At 42.5% G+C, this 20,420-nt stretch overlaps 3 protein-coding genes across 13 annotated transcripts in view; 2 read left to right on the top strand and 1 right to left on the bottom strand.

Moving 5' to 3' along the window:
• PPFIA4 (PTPRF interacting protein alpha 4) overlaps window positions 1-2,877 on the bottom strand; it is a 105,762-nt gene extending 102,885 nt beyond the window's left edge. For 7 of the 11 annotated variants that reach the window (XM_083746454.1, XM_083746460.1, XM_083746461.1 and 4 more), the window contains exon 1: window positions 2,759-2,877. The gene's annotated coding sequence lies outside the window, so the exon portion shown is untranslated. The remainder of the gene's footprint in view (window positions 1-2,758) is intronic. The other 4 variants (XM_083746459.1, XM_083746463.1, XM_083746465.1 and 1 more) reach the window with 1 other exon arrangement.
• Window positions 2,878-6,597: 3,720 nt separating this feature from the next.
• On the top strand, window positions 6,598-14,107 carry TMEM183A (transmembrane protein 183A). The gene is given in 9 exon segments (XM_083746648.1): window positions 6,598-6,750; window positions 6,753-6,819; window positions 6,913-7,002; window positions 8,559-8,711; window positions 9,365-9,524; window positions 10,499-10,679; window positions 13,164-13,238; window positions 13,444-13,599; window positions 13,819-14,107. Coding segments are annotated over 9 exon segments (1,101 nt in total). The 5' UTR covers window positions 6,598-6,714; the 3' UTR covers window positions 14,002-14,107.
• A 2,506-nt stretch (window positions 14,108-16,613) lies between these two features.
• On the top strand, window positions 16,614-19,415 carry LOC310848065 (putative G-protein coupled receptor 139). Its single transcript, XM_083746653.1, has 2 exons — window positions 16,614-16,744; window positions 18,121-19,415. Exons 1-2 carry the CDS (start codon window positions 16,672-16,674, stop codon window positions 19,044-19,046), a joined length of 999 nt encoding a protein of 332 aa, XP_083602779.1. The 5' UTR covers window positions 16,614-16,671; the 3' UTR covers window positions 19,047-19,415.
• The last annotated feature ends 1,005 nt before the right edge of the window (window positions 19,416-20,420 follow it).

The raw sequence follows: 20,420 nt of genomic DNA, 5'->3' as shown, positions 1-20,420 counted from the left end.
GGAAATAAGGTCCTTGCAGCTGCTCATTCCCTGAAAACTGAGCCTAGGATGTTCTTCTCCTTGTTGTGTGCTCTTTATGGAAGACGAAAGGTACAATATCCCTTCTGTGTAGTGACAATTGCTAGACTGCCCACTCCCCTCATTGGTTTTACCAAGTCCATGTTTAGAATAAAAGTACTGTATGCGCTGCCAGAAAAGACAGTCTTTCTTTATTGTAGATATTACAGATGAGTTGTTTTACAAGCAGCTCAACCCATTTGTTTCTTGACTTCAGGAGATCAAGAGCTTGTCTAGAAAGCGTATTCTCCTTTGGCTGCAGCAGAAAGCTAGAAGCATAGGTGAGACACTAAGCCATTGATTCTCAAAGGGTGTGAAGCATCATGCTGGTATGTCAGGAGAGGATGGCAAGTGTGGTGAGAAGATTCAAGGACAATCAATATTTTTTGGGAATGATTCATGTTCTTAGTGGTGCAGCAATGAAACTGCTAGCAGATTTGCAAAGCTAAGCAGTCTGATATGGTTTCAAACTTAATGGGGGACCACATGTTGAGTAAGGTTCCTTTACTGAAGGGGATCCTCAGGGTCCTTTCCAACTCTAAGATTCTTAAGTATCTGCATTGTTTTATACTTTCTGGATGCCCCGTGATCATATGATAGAGTAGTCATGTTCTATGTGATAAATCACTGCTAGAAGTTGTTTCTTTTTATTTTCCCATGTATTTCTTATAAAATGTGGCATGAACAATTTTTTATTCTGAAAGCGTGGCCCAGAAACAGAAGTTTGAGAGCTACTGCAGTTAGCATTGCTGGGTAGTGCTACAATCAATTTGTCTCTGCTACCTATGCCAACCCTATTCATCCATTCACACCAGGCTACAGTGATTAACAGGGGCATCACCAATAGACCCCACATAGCTTGCAAGTATGAGGTGCATGGATAGAAAGAACACTCCTAGCACTTAAAAAAAGCTTCAGATTAAAGAGCTAGAGTAGGAGGCTGCAACCTTGTCATTTTTATTTTATGTAGGACTGAACTTTATTACTTGATACTAAAAAGCAAGGGGCATAGTTTCATTTAGGCATTCATTTGTGACATCTGAGCGTAGATGAAATCACTTATTTTGTCTAATTCTGTGTGTGTGTGTGTATACATACACACAGTTTAAAAAGCAGCCATGATGCTTACAGAATGCTCAAGAATGGTTCAGCAGCTGGTGTGTTATGACAGCTGTTTCTCTTGTTCTGTACTATCATGCTCTCCTCTTGTGTTTCTTTCAACCATTTGTCACATCCATCTGTTCCTCCTTATTTCAGGCTTCATTTTAAGATTTTCAGGACAAGTACTGGAGAGGGAGGGGCCATTTCGCATATCACCTTTGGAAATTATGGCAATGCTGAGAAGAGAGGGATCCAAGTAATTAGAGTATGCAAATGTTCCATGGTGTAGTGCTCCTATTTCATAGGAATCATATATATTTTAAAAAAACATATCATTCATATTTTAGGAAGGAATACAGCCCTGTGACATGGGCTGGATTTCACAATAGCCTATTATACACCACCCAACAAGCAAATAATATTTATGCAATAACATGACATCCTAATCGCCAACTGAAAGCAAAGTCGCAGTTTTGTAAAACAGTGAATATCAACTGCAGATCTCTATCTGTGCCTCAAATTACAAAACCGAATCAATCTCTAAGCTAAATACATTGGATTCTAATAATAATCTTCCAAGTGTTGAATATAACCCCTCCCTGATCCACACAAAAGCAGCTGAAACTGAACACCTTCTAAGAGACACAGGGAAAAAAATTCATACTCCTATTAGAAGCAGGTGCCAAGTTTTAAAATGAAAATAAACCAGCAGGAGCTTTTTATTCTTTTTTACTTTTCCACAATGAGAGCCACAAGCCACAGCAAACATGGCACTAGGCCCACACGTCCCCCTTCTCACCCTGTGGGCATCATCAGTATCAATACACTGGACTGTGGCGAACTGGCAAGGCCAGGCTTGGCTACACGAGCACGGTATTCTTTCCCAGCACTTGAAGCGTCGCGGTCCCTGAGTGACCGCCGTCTACGCCCATCACCTTTACCTCCAATGCTGTGGAAGCGAAGTAGCTTCAGAAGAAGAGAGGCAGGCGATATCTGCTAAGCTCAGAAGACTCCCCCCCCCCCCAAGGTTTGGAGGGGCTGAGAAAGACCCTCGCTTCGCATTCCCACCCTGCCCGACTCCCAGCATCCCTGGTATGACGCGAGCCCGAGAAGCCAAAGGGACGGTGGCGTCGATGGATGCGCCTCCGCCCGCCACGCTGGGCACCTGCTCGCGGCCTCATTCGCCCCCCGCAGCAGCGGCGGCGGCGGAGCGAAACAGGCGAGGGGGGCTCTCTGACTGACATGCTGCGGCAAGGACGGGCAGGCAGAGGCCTGGAGAGAAAGAGCGGGTGGTCACGCTTGCTTCGCCCGCCCGAGCCGCCTCCACCCCGGCCGAGCCGCAGCGCCTCAGAACGGCGAGGCGAAGATGGTACTGGGCAGCCACGTTTCTCCACCGCCCCGCCGCCTTGCATTCCCGACCACGGCAAAAGCCCCCTCAGCCAGACAACGGCTCCCTCGCTTCGCCTGCTCCAGCTTCCATCCGGGCAAGTCGCCCTCAGGCGCGCTGAGGTAACCAAGCTGAAGGCAGCACCCCGCGCTCTCTTTCTCCCCCCCCTCCCCCCTCATCATCTCGTTCCCCTCAGGAGCAACCGCCACTCACCGGCTTCGGAAAGGAGGCTTTCGCGCACCGCAGCCGCTACCACGGCAGCGTCCCTGCTCGCGGAAGGCCCCGCCCCCCATGCCGCCTCACCCTTCTCTGCTCGCCGGAGGCCACGCCCCCGTGCCGGCCTCTTGCCGGAGAGGCCACGCCCCCTTTTATTCCACTATTATTTCCCAGCGCCGTTTCAATAGGACGAGGCCCCGCCCCCTCGCTTACCCCCCCCCCCGCTCTCAGGACCGCTCCTTCTGGCCCCGCCTCTCCGCATGCGGAAAAGGAGAAAGCGGCGCTGGCGGTACGGAGTTTTTCTTACGTCCCTTGTCATTTGCTAAACGACAATCTTAAACGAGGCTGCCTGGCAAAAGGAGTCGCGTTGATGTCAGAGGGATGGATTTCCTCCAAGCATACTGAGGATCAGAGCATTTGAGTGGGTGGCTGGCTGGCTTGGAGTCAGAATGGTCCTTGCTCCTTGGAAGTGGGTGCTGATGCTCATGCTCAGCGGGACATAGCAGTGCACACCCACCTGCTTGCATTTAACAGCCCGATTCTGTTCGTGTTTGATGTTCTGTTGAGCTCAGTGGGGCTTCACCACAAGCTAAGTGAGGGAACACAGGTTTAAGGGGCTTGGTTATTGAGTAAATGCGCATAAGATCATGCCGTCCCAGTTTAGTCCTATGCGGGGATGTACTAAAATGAGTAATACTGTCCATTGGAAACTGTGGGAGCTACCTAAAAGCACACAGTAATGGGATTATATGGACGCTTATCTGAGAGTCATAGCTGTCAACCTTCCCTTTTTTTGTGGGAAATTCCCTTATTCCAGCACCATTTCCCGCTGCTATCCCGGATTGTTAGATATCCCGTAGACTGTCCCCGGGACAGGTGAGGCTATTGATCCCCTTATTTTCAAATCTGAAACTGGACAGCTATGCTGAGAGTCCAATAAATAGCACTGGGGTGCAAGTTGCACACTACAGTATTGCTATTCATTTCTTGGAGAAGGTCCTGCATATATATATATATATATATATATGATCCAAGTAAAAAGATTGAAAAACTCATTTTCCGTGTGCTAATCTAAAGGAGAGTCTAGCTAAGGAGCTTATTAGGCTGGAGTATGTACTACTGCTAGGAAATGGGCCTCTTTCCAAGTTTTCTCTATTCTGCTGGAGACATGACTTCTAGCTGTACTTGGGAGAGGAAGGAAGGTTCTGAATTATTAGCCAGTGCCAACTTCCATAAATAAACATTTAATTCATGATGCAGTATGAAATATTGAGATATCCTTTGGCATCAAGGCTAAGCTGGAGCAGAGAAAGGTGAAATAGGAGAGGAAACCAGTTAATGTTAGGCAAAAAAAATAATGTCCAAGCTCACAGAAAGTGCCAACACCTGTTTTTAAAAATCTGACATCATGGTCTGAGCGCATCAAAGCAGTGTATAATACAGACACATAAGGTGCTGAGGATTAAGTCCCACTGAATTCAGTACAGTACTTCAATTTTTTTCCAGCCTTCTGTACTTTTTTCAGTGGCACAAGAACAGCAGTAGGGATGAATACCTGCGGCTTTAGGGTTGCAATCCACTGTAGCAGACCATAAAGGTAGTCTAGGAGGATGAACACAGTATTTATATTCACTACAAAGTGCCTCCTTAATGGTATAGTTCTCATACTCTCTGTAGCTGTTTAAACTGTTGCTAAATACCTTTACTACCTTTTGAGCTAAAAACCATTACAGTATTTTTAAATTTAAAAAGGAGTTTCTTACAGGCAGCCTAAATCTAATTAAGCCTTAGGATGTACACCAGCACAAAATAAAGCAGCTTCCTAGCGTCTGGTGTAGATTACATTAAGACATTGGACCACTTAGCTTGCTGCATTCTACATAGCAAATCATCAGCTAAATTTGAATAATTAAATTTCCCATGTGAGATAACTGCTAAACTTTGTCACAATCCTATGCATGTTTACTCAGAAAGTGCATGTTTAGGATTGTAGTCTTAATTTATCTGAAATTAATTTTAAACATGAATGGCTTTAGTCCTCTAACATTGAATATATCACTGTGTACACATTTTGCAGACAATGATTGAACCAAAATGGGCTTTTTGTTAGATCTTCTGAGATTGGCAACACATCTATATTTTAATTAGTTCCTGCAGCTGTGCCTTTAACAGCAGCTTGATCTACAATTAAATGTTAAAAAAATGTTTAAAAAAATTCACTTGCTAATATTTGCAGATCAACATTCTGCACTTATGAGAAAACTAAGCTTTCCCCCCTCCCTTATCTGTTTGCAGCATATTTATGGTCACACACACCCCCATGTGGTAAATTGCATAAAGAATTCTGCTCTGTTGGTTTCGTTTTTATAGGCTTTCTTAGTCTATATAAATAAAGTTACTTCGTTACTGCATAACAAAAAAAAAATCACAGCCTATTGCTCTCTAAATATGTAATTCTTGGCTAAGTTGCTGGAAGTAATGATTTTATCAGCAGGAGCAGCTATAGCTGTTTAGAAGATGAGAGGGGGAACTGTAAGTGTTGTGTGAAAGAAGAAATGAGTATTGATTCCTCTCATCTAGAAAAAGCTGATAAGTGAACTAGGCCAATATATCAGAATTTAACGCTTTCAGGTTCATGCTAGAGTAAGATCCTTTGATATTATAATACAAATTCAGTTGGGGAAACTTGGGAGAAAAGATGAGGCGACTGTTTGAGAGAAAAAATGTAAAAGTTATTAGAACCTGAGTGGGGAAGGTTGAAATAAACTGAAGTACAGTACACTGGCAACTTACATGCATTTAACTTGTGCACATTCAGCTTTACGCAGATGGCAAAAAATAAGGCGGACAGGTGTCTCAGGGGGAAGGAACTTTAGCAATCCCACCCACCATTGCACCCAATATGCTTTGATTATATGCAGTTTGGGCTTTGGTACAAACCCCAAAGTGTAACCCTCACTTAAGTTGCGGCCTCCCGTAGGTTAGTCTGGATATCACCCATTTTACTACCTAGCATGGGCATAGCTGGGGGCGGATGTTTGCCCCATGTTTTTAAGGGGTGTTGTATGTAAAAGCTACTCTGCTGATCTGTGGGGGTGACCTTGGAGCAGGCATAGGTAAACTCAGCCCTCCAGATGTTTTGAGACTACACTTCCCATCATCCCTGACCACTGGTCCTGTTAGCTGGGAATGATGGGAGTTGTAGTCCCAAAACATCTGGAGGGCCAAGTTTGCCTATGCCTGCCTTGGAGGAACTCTGTTTAACTTTCTGTAGAGGAGAATAAAAAAAAATGTACATTTCATTATCTCGCCTATCATGCTGCAGATCACTTTTAAAAGTCGCTACTTAGAGGTATCGACGAAGTTTGCAACATTTCTTTCATCAGTGAGTGGTATGGAGTTATTGGATGGGGAAAGCGCCCAGAAGGCAATTCACAATATATTGGCGTTTCATCCTGAAAAAGACCTCTCAACAACTTTGTTAAATGGGGTCGCCTGAGAGTGATTTAAAGCTTAAGCTGAACGGAAATCTGATCGCAGTTCTTTATACGGTGCCACCCTGTCTCTTTGAAAGGGGCGCACTTGGGGCGCAGGATCGTGGGAAAGCCTTAAAAAGAGGAAGAACCCGTGGTGTTGTTTTCAAGATGAGATATCGCATGAAAACGCATCGGCGGCGCACAACCACTTTCCCGTCGGAGAGAAATGAGGCGAGTGCAGCGGGGAGAAGCCACACTGCCCTGCGCGCCTCAACTAGCCGCCGCGACTTTCGCAGGCTGATGACGTGGCGGGTCGGCGTCGTCGGCCGATTGCGTCCATCTCGCGCGCCGGGGCGCTTCTGGATGTCGCGAGAGTTGCCGGTAACGTCGGTTTACGGGGCCGACCGCAGCGGGGATGGCTGAGGAGCTGCCTGGAGCCGACGAGCGAGGCTCCACGGCCTGGCTGTCGCCGAGGAAATGGCGCCCCGAGACCGGCCAGTAACCGCGTCCACTTTGCCATGCGTAAACGCGGGGCCCGGAAACGTCTCAAGGCTCGGGCCGGCGACGTCTGCTTGGAGCGCGGTGAGTCGCTGAGGCCCTGTGCTAGTGACGGGGGGGGGGGGGGAGTCGGCCATTATTGTTCCGGATCCTTAAACTCTCGTTTTTTGCCCGTAGTGACCGTAGCCGATTATGCGAATTCGGACCCCTCCGTGGTGAAATCCGGCCGCGTGAAAAAGGCTGTGGCCAACGCGCTGCAGCAGGAAGGTGAGTTCGGGCTTGAATGGCCCGCGGAGAGTTTTTCCCCCGACCTGGAGAGTCGTTACAGAGGCCACTTACAGCATGTTGGCATTAAAAAATTAGCAGTCTGTATTTTGGTGTCCAACGCTTTCGGGTGCCCTCTTGCCTTCCTCTACCCTCCCCCCCCCCCAAAAAAAAAATATCGTAAACACTGCAGGATTGAATTAGGTCCCATTGTATGGTCTAATCGTGGCACCTGGGACCACCACATTGCCCACCAGGACAAGACACTAAGCAACTATATTAATTGTTTTCATCACTGTAGACTTAGCAGTGTAGGAGGCTCCATGTGTCCTTGATGCATGTATATGTAGGCCTTTAGAACAGAAGAATGAGCATATCCCTGTAATCTTTTCATTCTGAAGAAATGGTATGCTCGCTATCAGAACCGTAGAAAACACTGTTATAGGCTAACAAACTATTAGAACCCTGTAGTCAAATAACCAGATGGTTAGTATAAATCAATAAATAAAATTCAGCTACTTGCTTTTATCATATCTGCTTTTTGGCCCCGTTACTGCTCTAAATGCACAAACAGCTGAAGATGCAAATGACAGAATTTCTATGTGCAGTTTAGATTGAGTAGTGCTCATGTCCCGAGTCCACAATGCTCCAAATCCAAATCTCCCTTCCCCATTTTACATCTTATGATTTATCTGGAAAATGCTTCATTTGGTTGTGTACTTTCTGCTGTTCAGTTATTGTTTATGACTACCTTAATTATGTTTGTAATTGTGTATTTTCTTGTTGTATTCTGCCTTGAGCATGGTTTTAACTATGGGAAGGCGGAGTACAAATAAAAACATGTATGTGTGTACACAGCTTCTCCTCTAGGTGTAGGACAAACATATAGCATTGCACCAGTCCCATTTTCTTTTTGGCTCTTCTTATTTCTTCCTCCCCAACTCCATTTTTCAATCATCCATTGACTCAAGTTTCCTGCTTTTCAGACCACTACTCTCTTGCTTGCTTTCTGTAACCAGAATGTGTTATGAGCTAGCCTACCTAAAAGTCCTCTGTATACTAAGCAAACTTTTCTTTGATTCTTCTTGTATCAGTTTCCCTGTCACCTCTGAACATTTTCTCAAGCCCCATTCTCTCTTACCATATGTTCAGATTTCTCTTACTTAGTCTGTTGCTTGCTGTTCACCCTTCCTTCAGACCCGCTGCCTCTGGACTCCCTGTTTTGGCTTGCCTAATTCCCATCATAGCTTCCCTGCTCTTGACCTTCTCCTGTGTAAAGTTTTAATCAGAGCCAAACCGGTAACTTCCATTCCTTAGGGAATCTGGACCGTAAACTAATTTACTTTGAAGCTGAACATGTTGTGCTACCACACTACTTCCAGCAATTGGAAATTTCACCACCAGATAGCAAATCACACTTGGTAAAATAGGCTCCATGTTGTTTTTGAAACTACCAGTTGGCTATTTATTTTTCCTCTAACAGTTGGATTACTAGGATAACATTCAACATATATTTGCCAGCTCTTGTATCTTAATATGTTCTTTCTTTGTGGTTTTAGCAAAATCACTTTGTGGTTTGGAAGCCTCTTATGTGCCTACTGATGAAGTGTTATCAGTGGCAGAATCTTGTGATAGTTGTGATGAAATGGATTCTAAGGATATCACCAATGATACAATATTGTCTGGAAAAAAGAAAAGCAAGAGGCATAAAGGTAAGAGCTGAGTTGATTTAATCAGTCATTCCCAATTGTCAAATTAATTACTTTGTGTGAGAGAGAGCTATATAGTTTCTCTTATCCTTATTTGGCATGCAAGCTTCCTTTTTACTACCTCTGAGGCTGGTAAAAACCTTAGCCAAAAGCCATTGTAGACAAGTTCCAGCCATGAAACTTACTGGTTGAACTTGAGTCAGTTTATTGGCTACCTGAAATACGATCTTAGAAGATGAAGTTGTTTGAATGGGCAACTCTTTATATCGCAGCTAACTATGCTGATAACTTCCTAGCACTAGCTGGGGAGCAAAGACTAACTGCCAGGTTCTTGATTGTAACATACTTGACACTGTACATTGCCTTGAGGCATGTGTGGAGATATTAAACAGTCAACCAAGGAGGTTGGATCAACAATTAAAATCAAGCCTAAAAACATTTATTAACCACATATGACAAAAGCCTGCCAGAATAAAGTAGCCATTAATAATCAACCAAGAAAAGGGGCAATGGAGAGGGCCAACTTTACACCATGATGCAAGGTGTTGTAAATTTCACTTTGGAGCCTAGTTCTAGCAAAGCAATGTCCATGTCTTGCTAGCCTTGAAGACTTGATAGGATGAGTGTCAGTAACGGTTTCCCCCCCTTTCCTTCAGATGATTCTGATGAGGTGATAGGCAAAGACTATCCCATTGATATTTGGTTGGTACTGGCTTCCTACATACGTCCAGAAGATACTGTGAATTTTTCTCTTATCTGTAGAAAAGCCTGGATTGTCACTTGTACTGCTGCCTTTTGGACCAGACTTTATAGAAGGTATGACAATTTATAACTGTTTTTTTGTCAGTAGTAATTCATCATACAGGAAGAATGGAGAATGGAACCGTAGGCTAGTTTTGGTGCAGGATGTGGTCTGCAGTCCTCCCGTGTGCATTACATATAACTGGCACACTGCATGGAGGTCAAATTAATGGAATTCTTTTCTTGTGCAGCAGTAGGGAGATATTATATGGCTCACTGGATTTTGACACAAAGCTTTGCATTGGCTTTATGAACGATGGACAAGGAAAACACACCAGTGTCTGCATCACAGCAAAGAGGCATCATTGGCTATATCACTATGCTGACCAGCTCAGTGTTTTGTGTAGTACTCATTTTTTTCAGCTTCTGCTAAAGTAACTGTAACTGTAAATATACTAATTGCTGTTAATGTGACTGCACTTGTATTTAACTGTGTGAGGGAGGGTATTAAAATATGGGTGAGCAACGCTTAGACAGTCTTATATCTTCCGCTGTGTTAGCTATTGTACTGTTCTTTTGCTTTTACTTCTGCCTGTTCTCTCGGAACTGGAGAGAGAGGACGCCTGAATCCATTGTCTGTACGTGGTGTGTAAATAAATACGTAGATTAGCTCTACAGTGTCTCACACTTCTTGCTGTGTTAAGCTAGAAGATTAGCGTGCATATATCATTTGATATATGTCGCTGAAGTATACTGGAGAAGAAGAGAAATGCCTTTTCCAGAGCTGCGCATACCAGAGGACGCTTGGAGTTTGGGGTTGCAGGGGCACCCCCAGGGCATTTTCCAACAATCTGGTTATCAGAAGTATATGGTACATGATAAATGGATGAATGAGAATGGGGAAATGCATAATGACCTGGTACATTCAGCTAGTATTCCTTCTCAATTTTTTTCTATATTAATCTTACTCTGTCTGAGAAACACTGGTTTAAGTAGTCTTTGCATGAAATTTAGTATTTGTCTTACATGAATTTTTGTTTGCATTTTAGGCACTACAACAGAAATGCATGCCTTCCGGTCCGTTTACAGCCAGAGTCAGTGGAAAAGTTGTATTGCCTTCGTGCGTGTGTAATTCGGTCTTTGTACCACATGTACAGACCTTTTGTTTCTCAGGTAGCCAGGAATCCAGCTATCCCAGAAACTACACCAAGCACTCTCAAAAATTCAAAAGTAAGTTTGAAGAAATGTGCTCTTATCCAAGTGGTGTGGTGTTGTATTTCTGTTGAAGCAATGAAATGCATGTGTTTGAGCCTACTTCTCAACTCACATTTTGGACAGGATTTGTTTTTGCCAACAGCACATTTGTGCATGTTTACTTACTGTTTATTAAAGCCTTGGCTCTGGATTTCTAAGGGCATCTTATTCTATGAGTGCCTGATCTTTGACCTGCCAAAGCAGAAATTAAGATGTTTACTCTTAAAATACAAGATTAACATTTTCCTTGTCCATTGGCAGTTGTATGCACAACTAATATCTGTTTCAAAGCAGCTTGTACTCCCTTGTCAATTTTTTCTTTCCTAGGAGGTTGTGAGCTAGCCAGTTCCCAATCTAATGGAAAAGAAGGATTGACATCTTTGATTCTTCATGTTCACATCACAACGGCTTTGGTGTCCACAGCTAATAGTGCAGTCATACTAACAATCTACATCCCGTGTATTTGTAAATTAACTTTATAAAAGGAAATTAAATGTCAAAAATCTGTGTTGCAGTAACTGTTATGGTTTTGCTTAAATTCTGTAAGCGTAGGCATTTGCCATCAATCTTACTTCATTGCACCTTTGCATTATTGAAATGCAAGTTATGCATTTGTGTATATAGCAGTGTGTTTGCGCACTGTGCAGCCACAGAGCCTCTACACTTTGATTTGGGTATTCCTCATTTAGAGTCTCTCTTACGGGAGATGACCGCATTGAGCATGCAAGGCAGAGGAACTTGGATCCTTTGGTTACTGAATCCAGATCTTGTATTTAATTTCCCTTTCTCTTTCCCAGTGTAGCTTCTGTGGGACACTGGAGCCGTTGTGGTGTCAGCAGAAGTTTGCCCTTAAGGACATCCCCACTGTTTGGAGCAGCAGGCCACATGGTACACATCTGAAGGGTAGGGCAGCTGACATGTGGATGACGTCCTCAGCCCCTTAGGAGGTATTCATGTGTTAAACTACTTTCCTCCTTGTAACTCATACCCAAGGCTGCTCAGAGGAGTGGGATAATTAATAGGGGAGCATGCTTCTGACAAGCTATGAGGAGAGGCAAGTTTGCATGAAAGCTCCTTGCTGCATGCTACTGAACTTAACTAAAATTTGGCTTGTGCATGTCTCCTTTATAAAGAATGAAGGTTTGTTGCTTACAATAGATAGACTGTTACTAGTGTAGGCTCTTATCTATACAATACCTAGGTCTAAAAGGAAGAATCACCCTTGAATAGAAGAGTGTCTCCCTCTTATTGTCTATAAGAAGAATGAATCAGCAATTGTTGCCTTTGGACTTGGGTCTTTTTCCTCTCTCTTTTGGAGGGGATTGTTTAATAATAATAAAAGCTCAGCGGTTTACAAAAGATAAAACAGTAAAGTCAAGAAAAATACAACTCAACAAGTTAAAATACATAACATATTAAAATTACCTCAACTTTCTAAGCATCTGGATAGGCTTGTACAGTGGTACCCCGGTTTTCGAGGGTCTCGGAAACCAAACATTTCGGGTTTTGAACACCGAAAACCCGGAAGTAATTGCTTCAATTTTCAAACATGCTTTGTAAGTCTAACGGCTTCCACTGCGTTGTTTTTTTCAAATTTCTCCATTGACTTTGCCGGCTGCTCTTCACGCCTTGGTTGTCAAACAGTCTTCCGGAATGGATTACTTTCGACAACCAAGGTACCAATGTATAATCAGGAATGTTTTTAGCAGGCACCAGAAGAGTACAGTGAAGGTATATGCTTGATCTCAATTGGCAGGGAATTCCAAAGTGCAGGCTCTGCCACATTGAACAATCAAGTTCTAACAAATGCAGAACAGGTAATATGTCACACCTGCAGAAGGATCTGCCAATCAAAGCAGTCAAGTGGATGCATGTAGGGTTAGGTGATCTAGTAGGTAAACTGGTCCAAAGTTGCTAAGGGCTTTATATACCAATAATAACACCTTGAACCTGGCCCGCTAGCAAATCTGCAATCTGTAGATCTCTAAGCGTTAAGATGCTGACAAGCCTTTAGCCCTGTCAGCAATCATTCTGCACCAACTGCACCTTGATAACTGTAAGTGTAGGTGTAATTATACCCCATGTGATTATAAACTTCTCTACAGAATATATGCCCCTAACCTGACTGCACAACTATGTGCCCTGAAGCTTCAACTAATAATAAACCACTAGTTCATCTTATTGTCACTTTTCTGCTCTTGGTTTCTTTACTTTCAGGTGTTTCAATGTGAGTGCTATGTGCAAATAGCTATATTGCATGACTGGTTTGTGTCATGTTTGACACAGATTTCACATGTAATGTTTGGGGCAGAAGCATGTTTTAAGCTTTTAGCAAGTAAAAAAATAATTTGATTCATGGGCAATGCAAAGTGTATTAATTTGACTATGTTTTTACAAACTGCTTTAAAGCTATAGTGTTGTTGTTGTTTTAAAAATAAACCTTTCTCTTTTCTGCATCAGTGTCTGCTTTTCTGGTCTAAAAAAGTTGGTCGACAGCCTTCACTGTGGGAATTCAGCTTCAAATTACAAAGGCAGGTATGAAAGCTAAAGAACTTAGCAATTTCATGGATGTTATTTATATCCCACAATATTGTAAAATAATAAACTTATAATATTAAACCACAATTTAAAAGCAGACATAAAAAGCAGCAATCAAATATTTCAGGAATAGTCTGCAGTTATGAAAGTTTATAGATATGGAATCAATTTCTAGCAAACTAATGGGCATATTTCTTTCAAGAATAAGTCTTTCAAGAATAAGTGTTTGAAACATCTTCAACCACCCATCCGGTACAAAGATGTCCACATGAACCCTGACCAAGACTGCTGTCTGCTGCAGATCACTACTCTTGATTTCATATATATTCCTATAGTCATGGGCATGACAGTTACTTTGGTAAGTGTTAGAACTTCTGTACTTTTCAACCATAGCTTCAAAACTATGTCCTGTGCAATCATTCTACCAGTTTTGCTAGAAAAATTATTATATTGTGAAGAAGTATTTCCTCAAATGATAAAGCTTATTCTTAAAATTTGCACATTCAAATCCTATAGTAAATAGCGTTCATATTTGACAGGTCCAGATCTTGATGTTTCTGATTTATCTTATTTGCAGTTCACGATAAATGTGAGCACCGACATGAGGCATCACAGAGTGAAAATGGTGTTCCACGATTCTCCAGTTTGGAGTGGCAAGAAACACAGATTTGACCATGGAGTGCAAGTTGTAATGGACCCCGTGCACAGTGTGCGCCTTTTTGATTGGTGGCACCCACAGTTCCCTTCTTCATACACCTGAAAACTCTCAAGTAGTTTGTCATATGAACTGGAAAAAAAATTCAAGAATCCTGGTTATATTTGTAGACTATATACTATATACCATCTCCATAAATGACTAAACTTGATACGCCAAGTCTCTGTATTTGGTCAGCAATGGGAGGAATATTTTATTATAAGGTTGCAGGAGCACTTACGGAAGGCATTTTATGATCTTGGGGTGGGTGGTGTGGGGGAAGCTTCAGCTAAAACTTGTCTGGTGCCAGTGAAAATTATCACCACCTACATGAGAAAAGCCTATTGTTTCTATATAGAACGACAGTTCAGGTACTAGTGGTATATCCAAGTTAAAGTGATAGTTTCTGGTGATCTCTTTACAGGATACTTAGACTGGTGTACTCAGTAAGGAAACTACAAGGACTGCAGGGTTATATATCCTCACCAGTCTTGATTACTCTTAGCAGGACTTACTCACTCTATGCCTTGGACATAACGGTTCACAGACTATCTTTGTAGAACAAATGTGAAATAGAACTGAGAGCTGAATTGCTTAAATGTGTGTCTTCAGAAGATACTGGCTGTAGTAGAAAGTTCTCTTTAGCTCGGTCTGCTTGCACATGCTATTTAACTACTTCCCTGTGTACTGTACTTCAGGGAACTGTTTAGTTTCCATTTTGCAGTAATTGGAGGAATGCTTACTACCTTGCTAGCTTATTAGGATTTCTTGGAGTAATTGGTCTATAACAAAGTCACTTCTGACTTGGATAATATACTAGCCAAAATACTGGAAAATTCTATAAGCAACTTGCTCATAAGGCTCCATTTTTCTTAGCTATAGAAAGAAGATACATGGTGACCAAAGTGTAGTGTTAGGGTAGACAGTTGGGCAAAACAAGTTTTAACATAATGTCATTGGGTTGTATTCACAGAACATTTTCCCCTTCTCCTCCCCCCCGTGCACCAATTAAATATGTTCTGTGGCTTTCCCTAATACTTTGAAGTATATTTTGGTTAGGGAGGGGGAGGGAAAGTCCTGTTGCCCAGGTGGAACTTGGGCTTGCACAGTTACTTAATTTAATACCACCCATTAATTGTAGAAATTATTAAACCTCTGCAAGTCTTGCCTCTTCCTCTTGAGCTATTCAATAGCGCAGGCCGATGAAGAGCCCATTGTCAACATGTGAGGAAGTAAGATAAGACAATAAATATGTAGGAAATCTGCAACCTTTCATCTGGCAAATAGTGTCTCCCCCCTGTCTATTTAGCACCTTTGCTAAATGCTACTTGAGCGAGACTCTGCCTTTTCATATTCATGGTCATTACACTACACCTGACCCTCACTTCCTACCCATTTAGGTATCAAACAGGTGATGCATAGGAAGGAAAGGGGTCTGTGACTTGCATTAACAAGCCACAAAGTAAAGGATAAAGAATTGAAGCTGGGCATTCAAATGAGATAGCTATTGTCTGGAAGTACTATCTCAGGCTTGGACAATGCAGTAGTTACTTTGCTAACAAATTGAAGGTGGGTTCTATTTGAATAGGAAACAGCTAAGAGCAGCAGATGTATGCAAGTGAAGGAACCAATGGGAAAATCACAGGCTAAGGAAAAGAAAGTGGTGTGGGAGCTAGCTTTAAAGGGAACCTGAATTTGCACTATCCCTCCCACTCGGGTGCAGCTCTTTTCTCCTTATATACACACACACAGAGCACACTTGGTGGGCATTTTATTTATTCATTCAAAGCATTTATAGCCCACTCTTCAGCCAGAAAAACTGCCAGAGTGGCTTACAAGTAAACAGAAATAACATCTATATATAATCCTACTTTGAATACTGTTAAAACTCTATTATTATAAAGATCAAATTCAAACTACACATAACATGGTTTGAGGTGAAACTGGTGACTAGCTCAAGAGATTCTTGCACTTGCTGCTTCTCTTTACTGTGGTTTTGACTTCTACAACTCTTGCATTTATTAGATCTTGTATGAGTTTTTGCAACGGCACGGTTTCCTCACATTTCCTTTTCTTCTATTTGATACCCCTATTTCAGTTCTCCTGGGACCTTTTATCTGATTATCACCTTAATAGTGGGAGGCTTTCTGCTTGGTGCGTAGTTCTTCTATATTGCAAAGATCAGTGTGTTTGGCTTTCCAAACAGAAGAACATTTCAGGTGTTGGTGTCAAGTGGCATTTGGCATTTTCTGAGTTAAATTTTTCCTTCCCCGTGAGCCATAAAACTGAAATACAAAAAGCAAATTCTTGTCATATGAAAGGCAATCAAAGTTGCAATAGCAAGAAACATGTTAAAGAGTAAAATCAGAGACAAGTGGGACAAATTTAAAACAAAATAAGGCTAAAATTCAATCATGAACCTAGAGCAGCATCCATCCTTTTTTTTTGCCTGCACTAGAGAATTTACAGATATATCCATTACCTTATTCTACTACTTTAGTTGATCATGTTTAATTTTGTGCTCATAATCTTGTCTCTGTGCATATCCTCTCCTTTCATAACTAACCTGACAATAATTAACCTGAGATTTGTAGGTGCTAAATTAAATTAAGTTACTGATTATTTAAACAGATAGCAATTAGGAAGATAAACACAGGACAGTCCTGTCATAAGGAAATACTGGACTGTCTTTTAACACTAGCAGACAAGACATTTGTCAGAGAACTGGATTTCAGAATGCCATCAGAACACTGGATGGTAACTCTAAATAAAGTGTTCTATCCACTTCTAGCAATAATCGGGATCCCATGTAAGTATGCTGGACGTAAGCAACAATTAGAAATGTCTTCCAAAATTGGGCTGTCTTCCTGAGCAAGGGATGCAACGACAGAAGCAACAAAGATTTAATGTCTGGTACAGCAACAGTCAGCGATGCGGGCGGGGGGGGGGGGCTTCTCACTGAAAGGGGAGAAGAAAAATACAGTTTTGAATGAGAAGAGAAAAACAGTCCTTAAAGCTGGGTCGTGCTTTAGAAACTGCTCTCCCTCTTGTGTCCTTGGGATTTCTGACAGCCTGTATAATGTTTGTAAGTGATTCTCATGCGGTTCTTCCATCTTCTGACACCCATTAGAGATGTTTACAAATCAGAATTCCAGCTGAGCCTGCTTTGAGCTTATTTCTCGGTGATCTTCAGCCGACATATCATGACTTGCAACTGTCTTGAAATTTACTTCAAATGTGTTTACACTGATAGCATTGGAACCATTTAAAAATAATATGAGAGAAACAGTCATAGATGTTTTAGGATGCTGCATGATAATCTAAATAACTCTTCTTCCCAATTTGCAGGGGATAGAACAGGGTAAAATTTAGCTCCTGAAGGACCACCAGTGGCCTGAGAAAATTCTGTTGACTTACTCCACAGTTGTAGTGTCAGAACATAAAAAGTGCCTTTCTGTCAATGTATTCACACAAGGTGGTTTGGTATCTTTATTTTAGATACCTTGTGTGAGTACATTGGCAGAAATGCACTTTTATATTCTGACTCTACAACTGGAGAACTTGTTGAAAAGCTTACTCGGTTGGATGCCAAATGCTGGATACAACCCCTTAGCATAGTGCCATGAAAGAGGAAGCTCTATTGGCTTTATTTTCTCTTGGAACCTGATCCTTGGTTGCCAGCTGAGCAATAGTTTACCCAACATGTACGATGGACTTATCTGCAGTAATAATTGCAATGGGGAAGCCAATTGAGTGAGCTGATGGGACAGTGTTTCCAAATATTTGAATTGCTCAGGGAGAAGGAAACAGCAACGGAATGTTTGTAGCTCAACATCTATGAGAGAGGAGAATGTCGTATATTTGGGATACAGATGTTGGGGAGGTATGTGGAGAGTAAACGGGCTGCTAAACAGACGAGGTCCCTCAGTTGATGTGAAGGGTAGCTGAAGGAATAAACAGAACAAGCAGGTATAAGGGTTAGCGGAGGAAACAGGTCTAGGGAACGGCAGAGTGGAGGGGACACAAGAAGACAAAAGTGTTGTGAAAATACAGGGCCAAGGCACAAAGCGGGTGGGGTCAGGGCTACACTGACGTGTATTAGGCATACGGTTTATTGATTACAGGCTTCCAGGTACGGAATTTGGTCCTGGTTCTTGGGTTACATGGTCTTGTTTTTCATTGCAGCAAATATTATGACATTGTTCATCTTGTGGCGAAAGAACTGTCGTATTGCCCCTTCCAGTCGGTACCACCTCATGGCCATGTCCTTCTCAGACACAGTGGTCCTTGTTCTTTTCGTCCTCCTTGAGATGGTCACAGAACATTTCAGTGAAAGACCATTCTGGTACAGTGACCCCTGGTGTACCCTGCGGGATGTTTTCTGTTATGGTGCAGTCAACACTTCTGTCTGGCTGGTGGTCTCCTTCACCATTGAGCGCTTTATCACTATCAACACCTTCAGGCTAAAGATGAGGATCTGTTCTGCCAGGAACACACTGTATGCTATTGGTGTGATCCATGTCTGCAGCTACATTGTGGCCATCCCCCATTACTGGTCAAACTATTCGGCGGTGGAGAATGCTACTGGACTTTCTATCTGCAAGTATAACCCTAAGCTCTCCAGAACATACGTTGAAGCGCTTGTGTGGTTTCAGACTTCTCTGCTCTATATTATCCCATACACCATCATCTTCACCTTGAACAGCCTCATTCTAAGACAGATAATGCGCCATAACAAAGTGCACTGTCTCTCTCGAGAGGTGTTGCATAGAACCCCACCTAAAACCCACTTAGGGAAACCAAAAAAGAAGTCCGTTATCCTCCTGGTGACAGTTTCAATGACATTTGCCTATCTCTGTACCATAAGGTTTGTTACCCAAATCATCATCAAGACCTGCTACTATGACATAGAAAGGAAAGATTACTCCAAGACCATAAACATTGTGGCAGATATAGGGACCATGCTGGAAATGACCAACACTGCTGCCAATATGTATCTCTATACCTGCACCCAATCTGCCTTCCGAAGGGAGCTTATCCGGTATCTGAAGATCATCGTGCATCCCTGGCAAGCAAAAAGAAAAACCCTACCTGTTGTTTTCCAGGCATAGAACAACATACCATCCAACAGAGATGTTCGGATACATCTATTTTGCAGCTGAGTCCCGACCACCTGAGCTCTGCCTTCAGTGCTCTTGCAAGTGGGAAGATGCAACTGGTTCCATGTCCCAATGGCTCACAGCTTCAGCCTACCTGGATGCCTGCTTTTCAGTGACAGCACCAAAGGCACCCAAATGGATGAGTTTCTCCCATGATTTTGAAAGAATTTGCTGGGCCATTACCAATCCACTGATACATATATTTTCACACTGCCTCCCATTATTTAAAGAGACTCTGCACATACACACACAAACACCACATGTACCAGACCGTCTGCTTCATTTGATCACCAACCTCCTTCTCTTTCAGGCAGAGAGAAGGGTCTTGAGTTGTGAACCGCCCTGAGATCTTTTGATGAATGGCGGCATATACGGTAAATGGAATAAATAATAACAACAACAGTACCATTGTTACAGTAAGTGCACTTTTAACATTTGCAGGGGGGCGGGGAGTGCTGGTACTGCATACCCTTGCGTACCCCCAGAAAAGAAGCGCTGAATAATAATAACAACTATAATTGTGCATTCTGTGTAGCTGAAGCCCAGCCTAAAATAGCAACAGCCCACTGCCTGAAGTAGCGGAAGCCGATAGCGCTGACTTTGCTTCTTGTAGAGAAATCGGTTTCTTCCTCCCACACACTACTAATAACCCTTACATTTGCTCAGTAATGTGTACCTTTCTGAATATAGCAGAATTCTGCTGCTTAGTTCTGCTTTGCTTTGGTGTCAAATTGTGTACGGTAAAACGCTTGTCCAATCTTGTGGTGGGTTGGACATCTGTATCATTTCAGAGCCACAATACAGATCTAAACAGCACAGCCCTGACACTGGAAGCAGAAATCATGGATTAAATGGCCGCCTCCCTGCCCTTGTACTTGATCCTGTGAGATTTAACACCCACATTCTTTATTAATGCTGAACAAACATACAGGGAAGCGGGGAGGGAAATATATTTGTATTATCAGTTCCCCATTCATTTAATTTCCTGTAAGACTGCCGTTCTTTCCTCTGTTGCCAAGAATATGCTTGCTGGGAAACACGAAGGAAAAGATGGTTATTGGCATTGCGAAAGGAAGGAAGAAGGGGTGTTGCTAGATACTTCAAAGAACCTGGCACAATTTGTAAACAGGGATGCGAACTTAGGCTTTCAGGGAGGGCAGGGGATGACAGATGCTGGTTCTCATCCTGAACTATGGGACATGAACAGGATTTTCTGCTCCAAGTACGTATGTGGATTGGGACCTCTGCAAATTAAAGTGGTGAGTGGCTCAGTTCTCACTGGCACTGAGCTTTGCAGCATGCCCAGCAGCTCTGTAAGTATTTTAA

Source organism: Podarcis gaigeae, assembly GCF_964106915.1.
Source record: "Podarcis gaigeae genome assembly, chromosome: 6".
Taxonomy (NCBI): domain Eukaryota; kingdom Metazoa; phylum Chordata; class Lepidosauria; order Squamata; family Lacertidae; genus Podarcis; species Podarcis gaigeae.
This window is presented reverse-complemented; position numbering and strand designations above follow the sequence as displayed.

Excerpts from the sequence above, each read along its gene's own strand:
- LOC310848065 (XM_083746653.1), top strand. The coding sequence starts at position 16,672 with ATGCCATCAGAACACTGGATGGTAACTCTAAATAAAGTGTTCTATCCA. Across the intron at positions 16,745-18,120 it reads AGCAATAATCGGGATCCCAT|CAAATATTATGACATTGTTC; the intron begins GTAAGTATGCTG and ends TTTTCATTGCAG.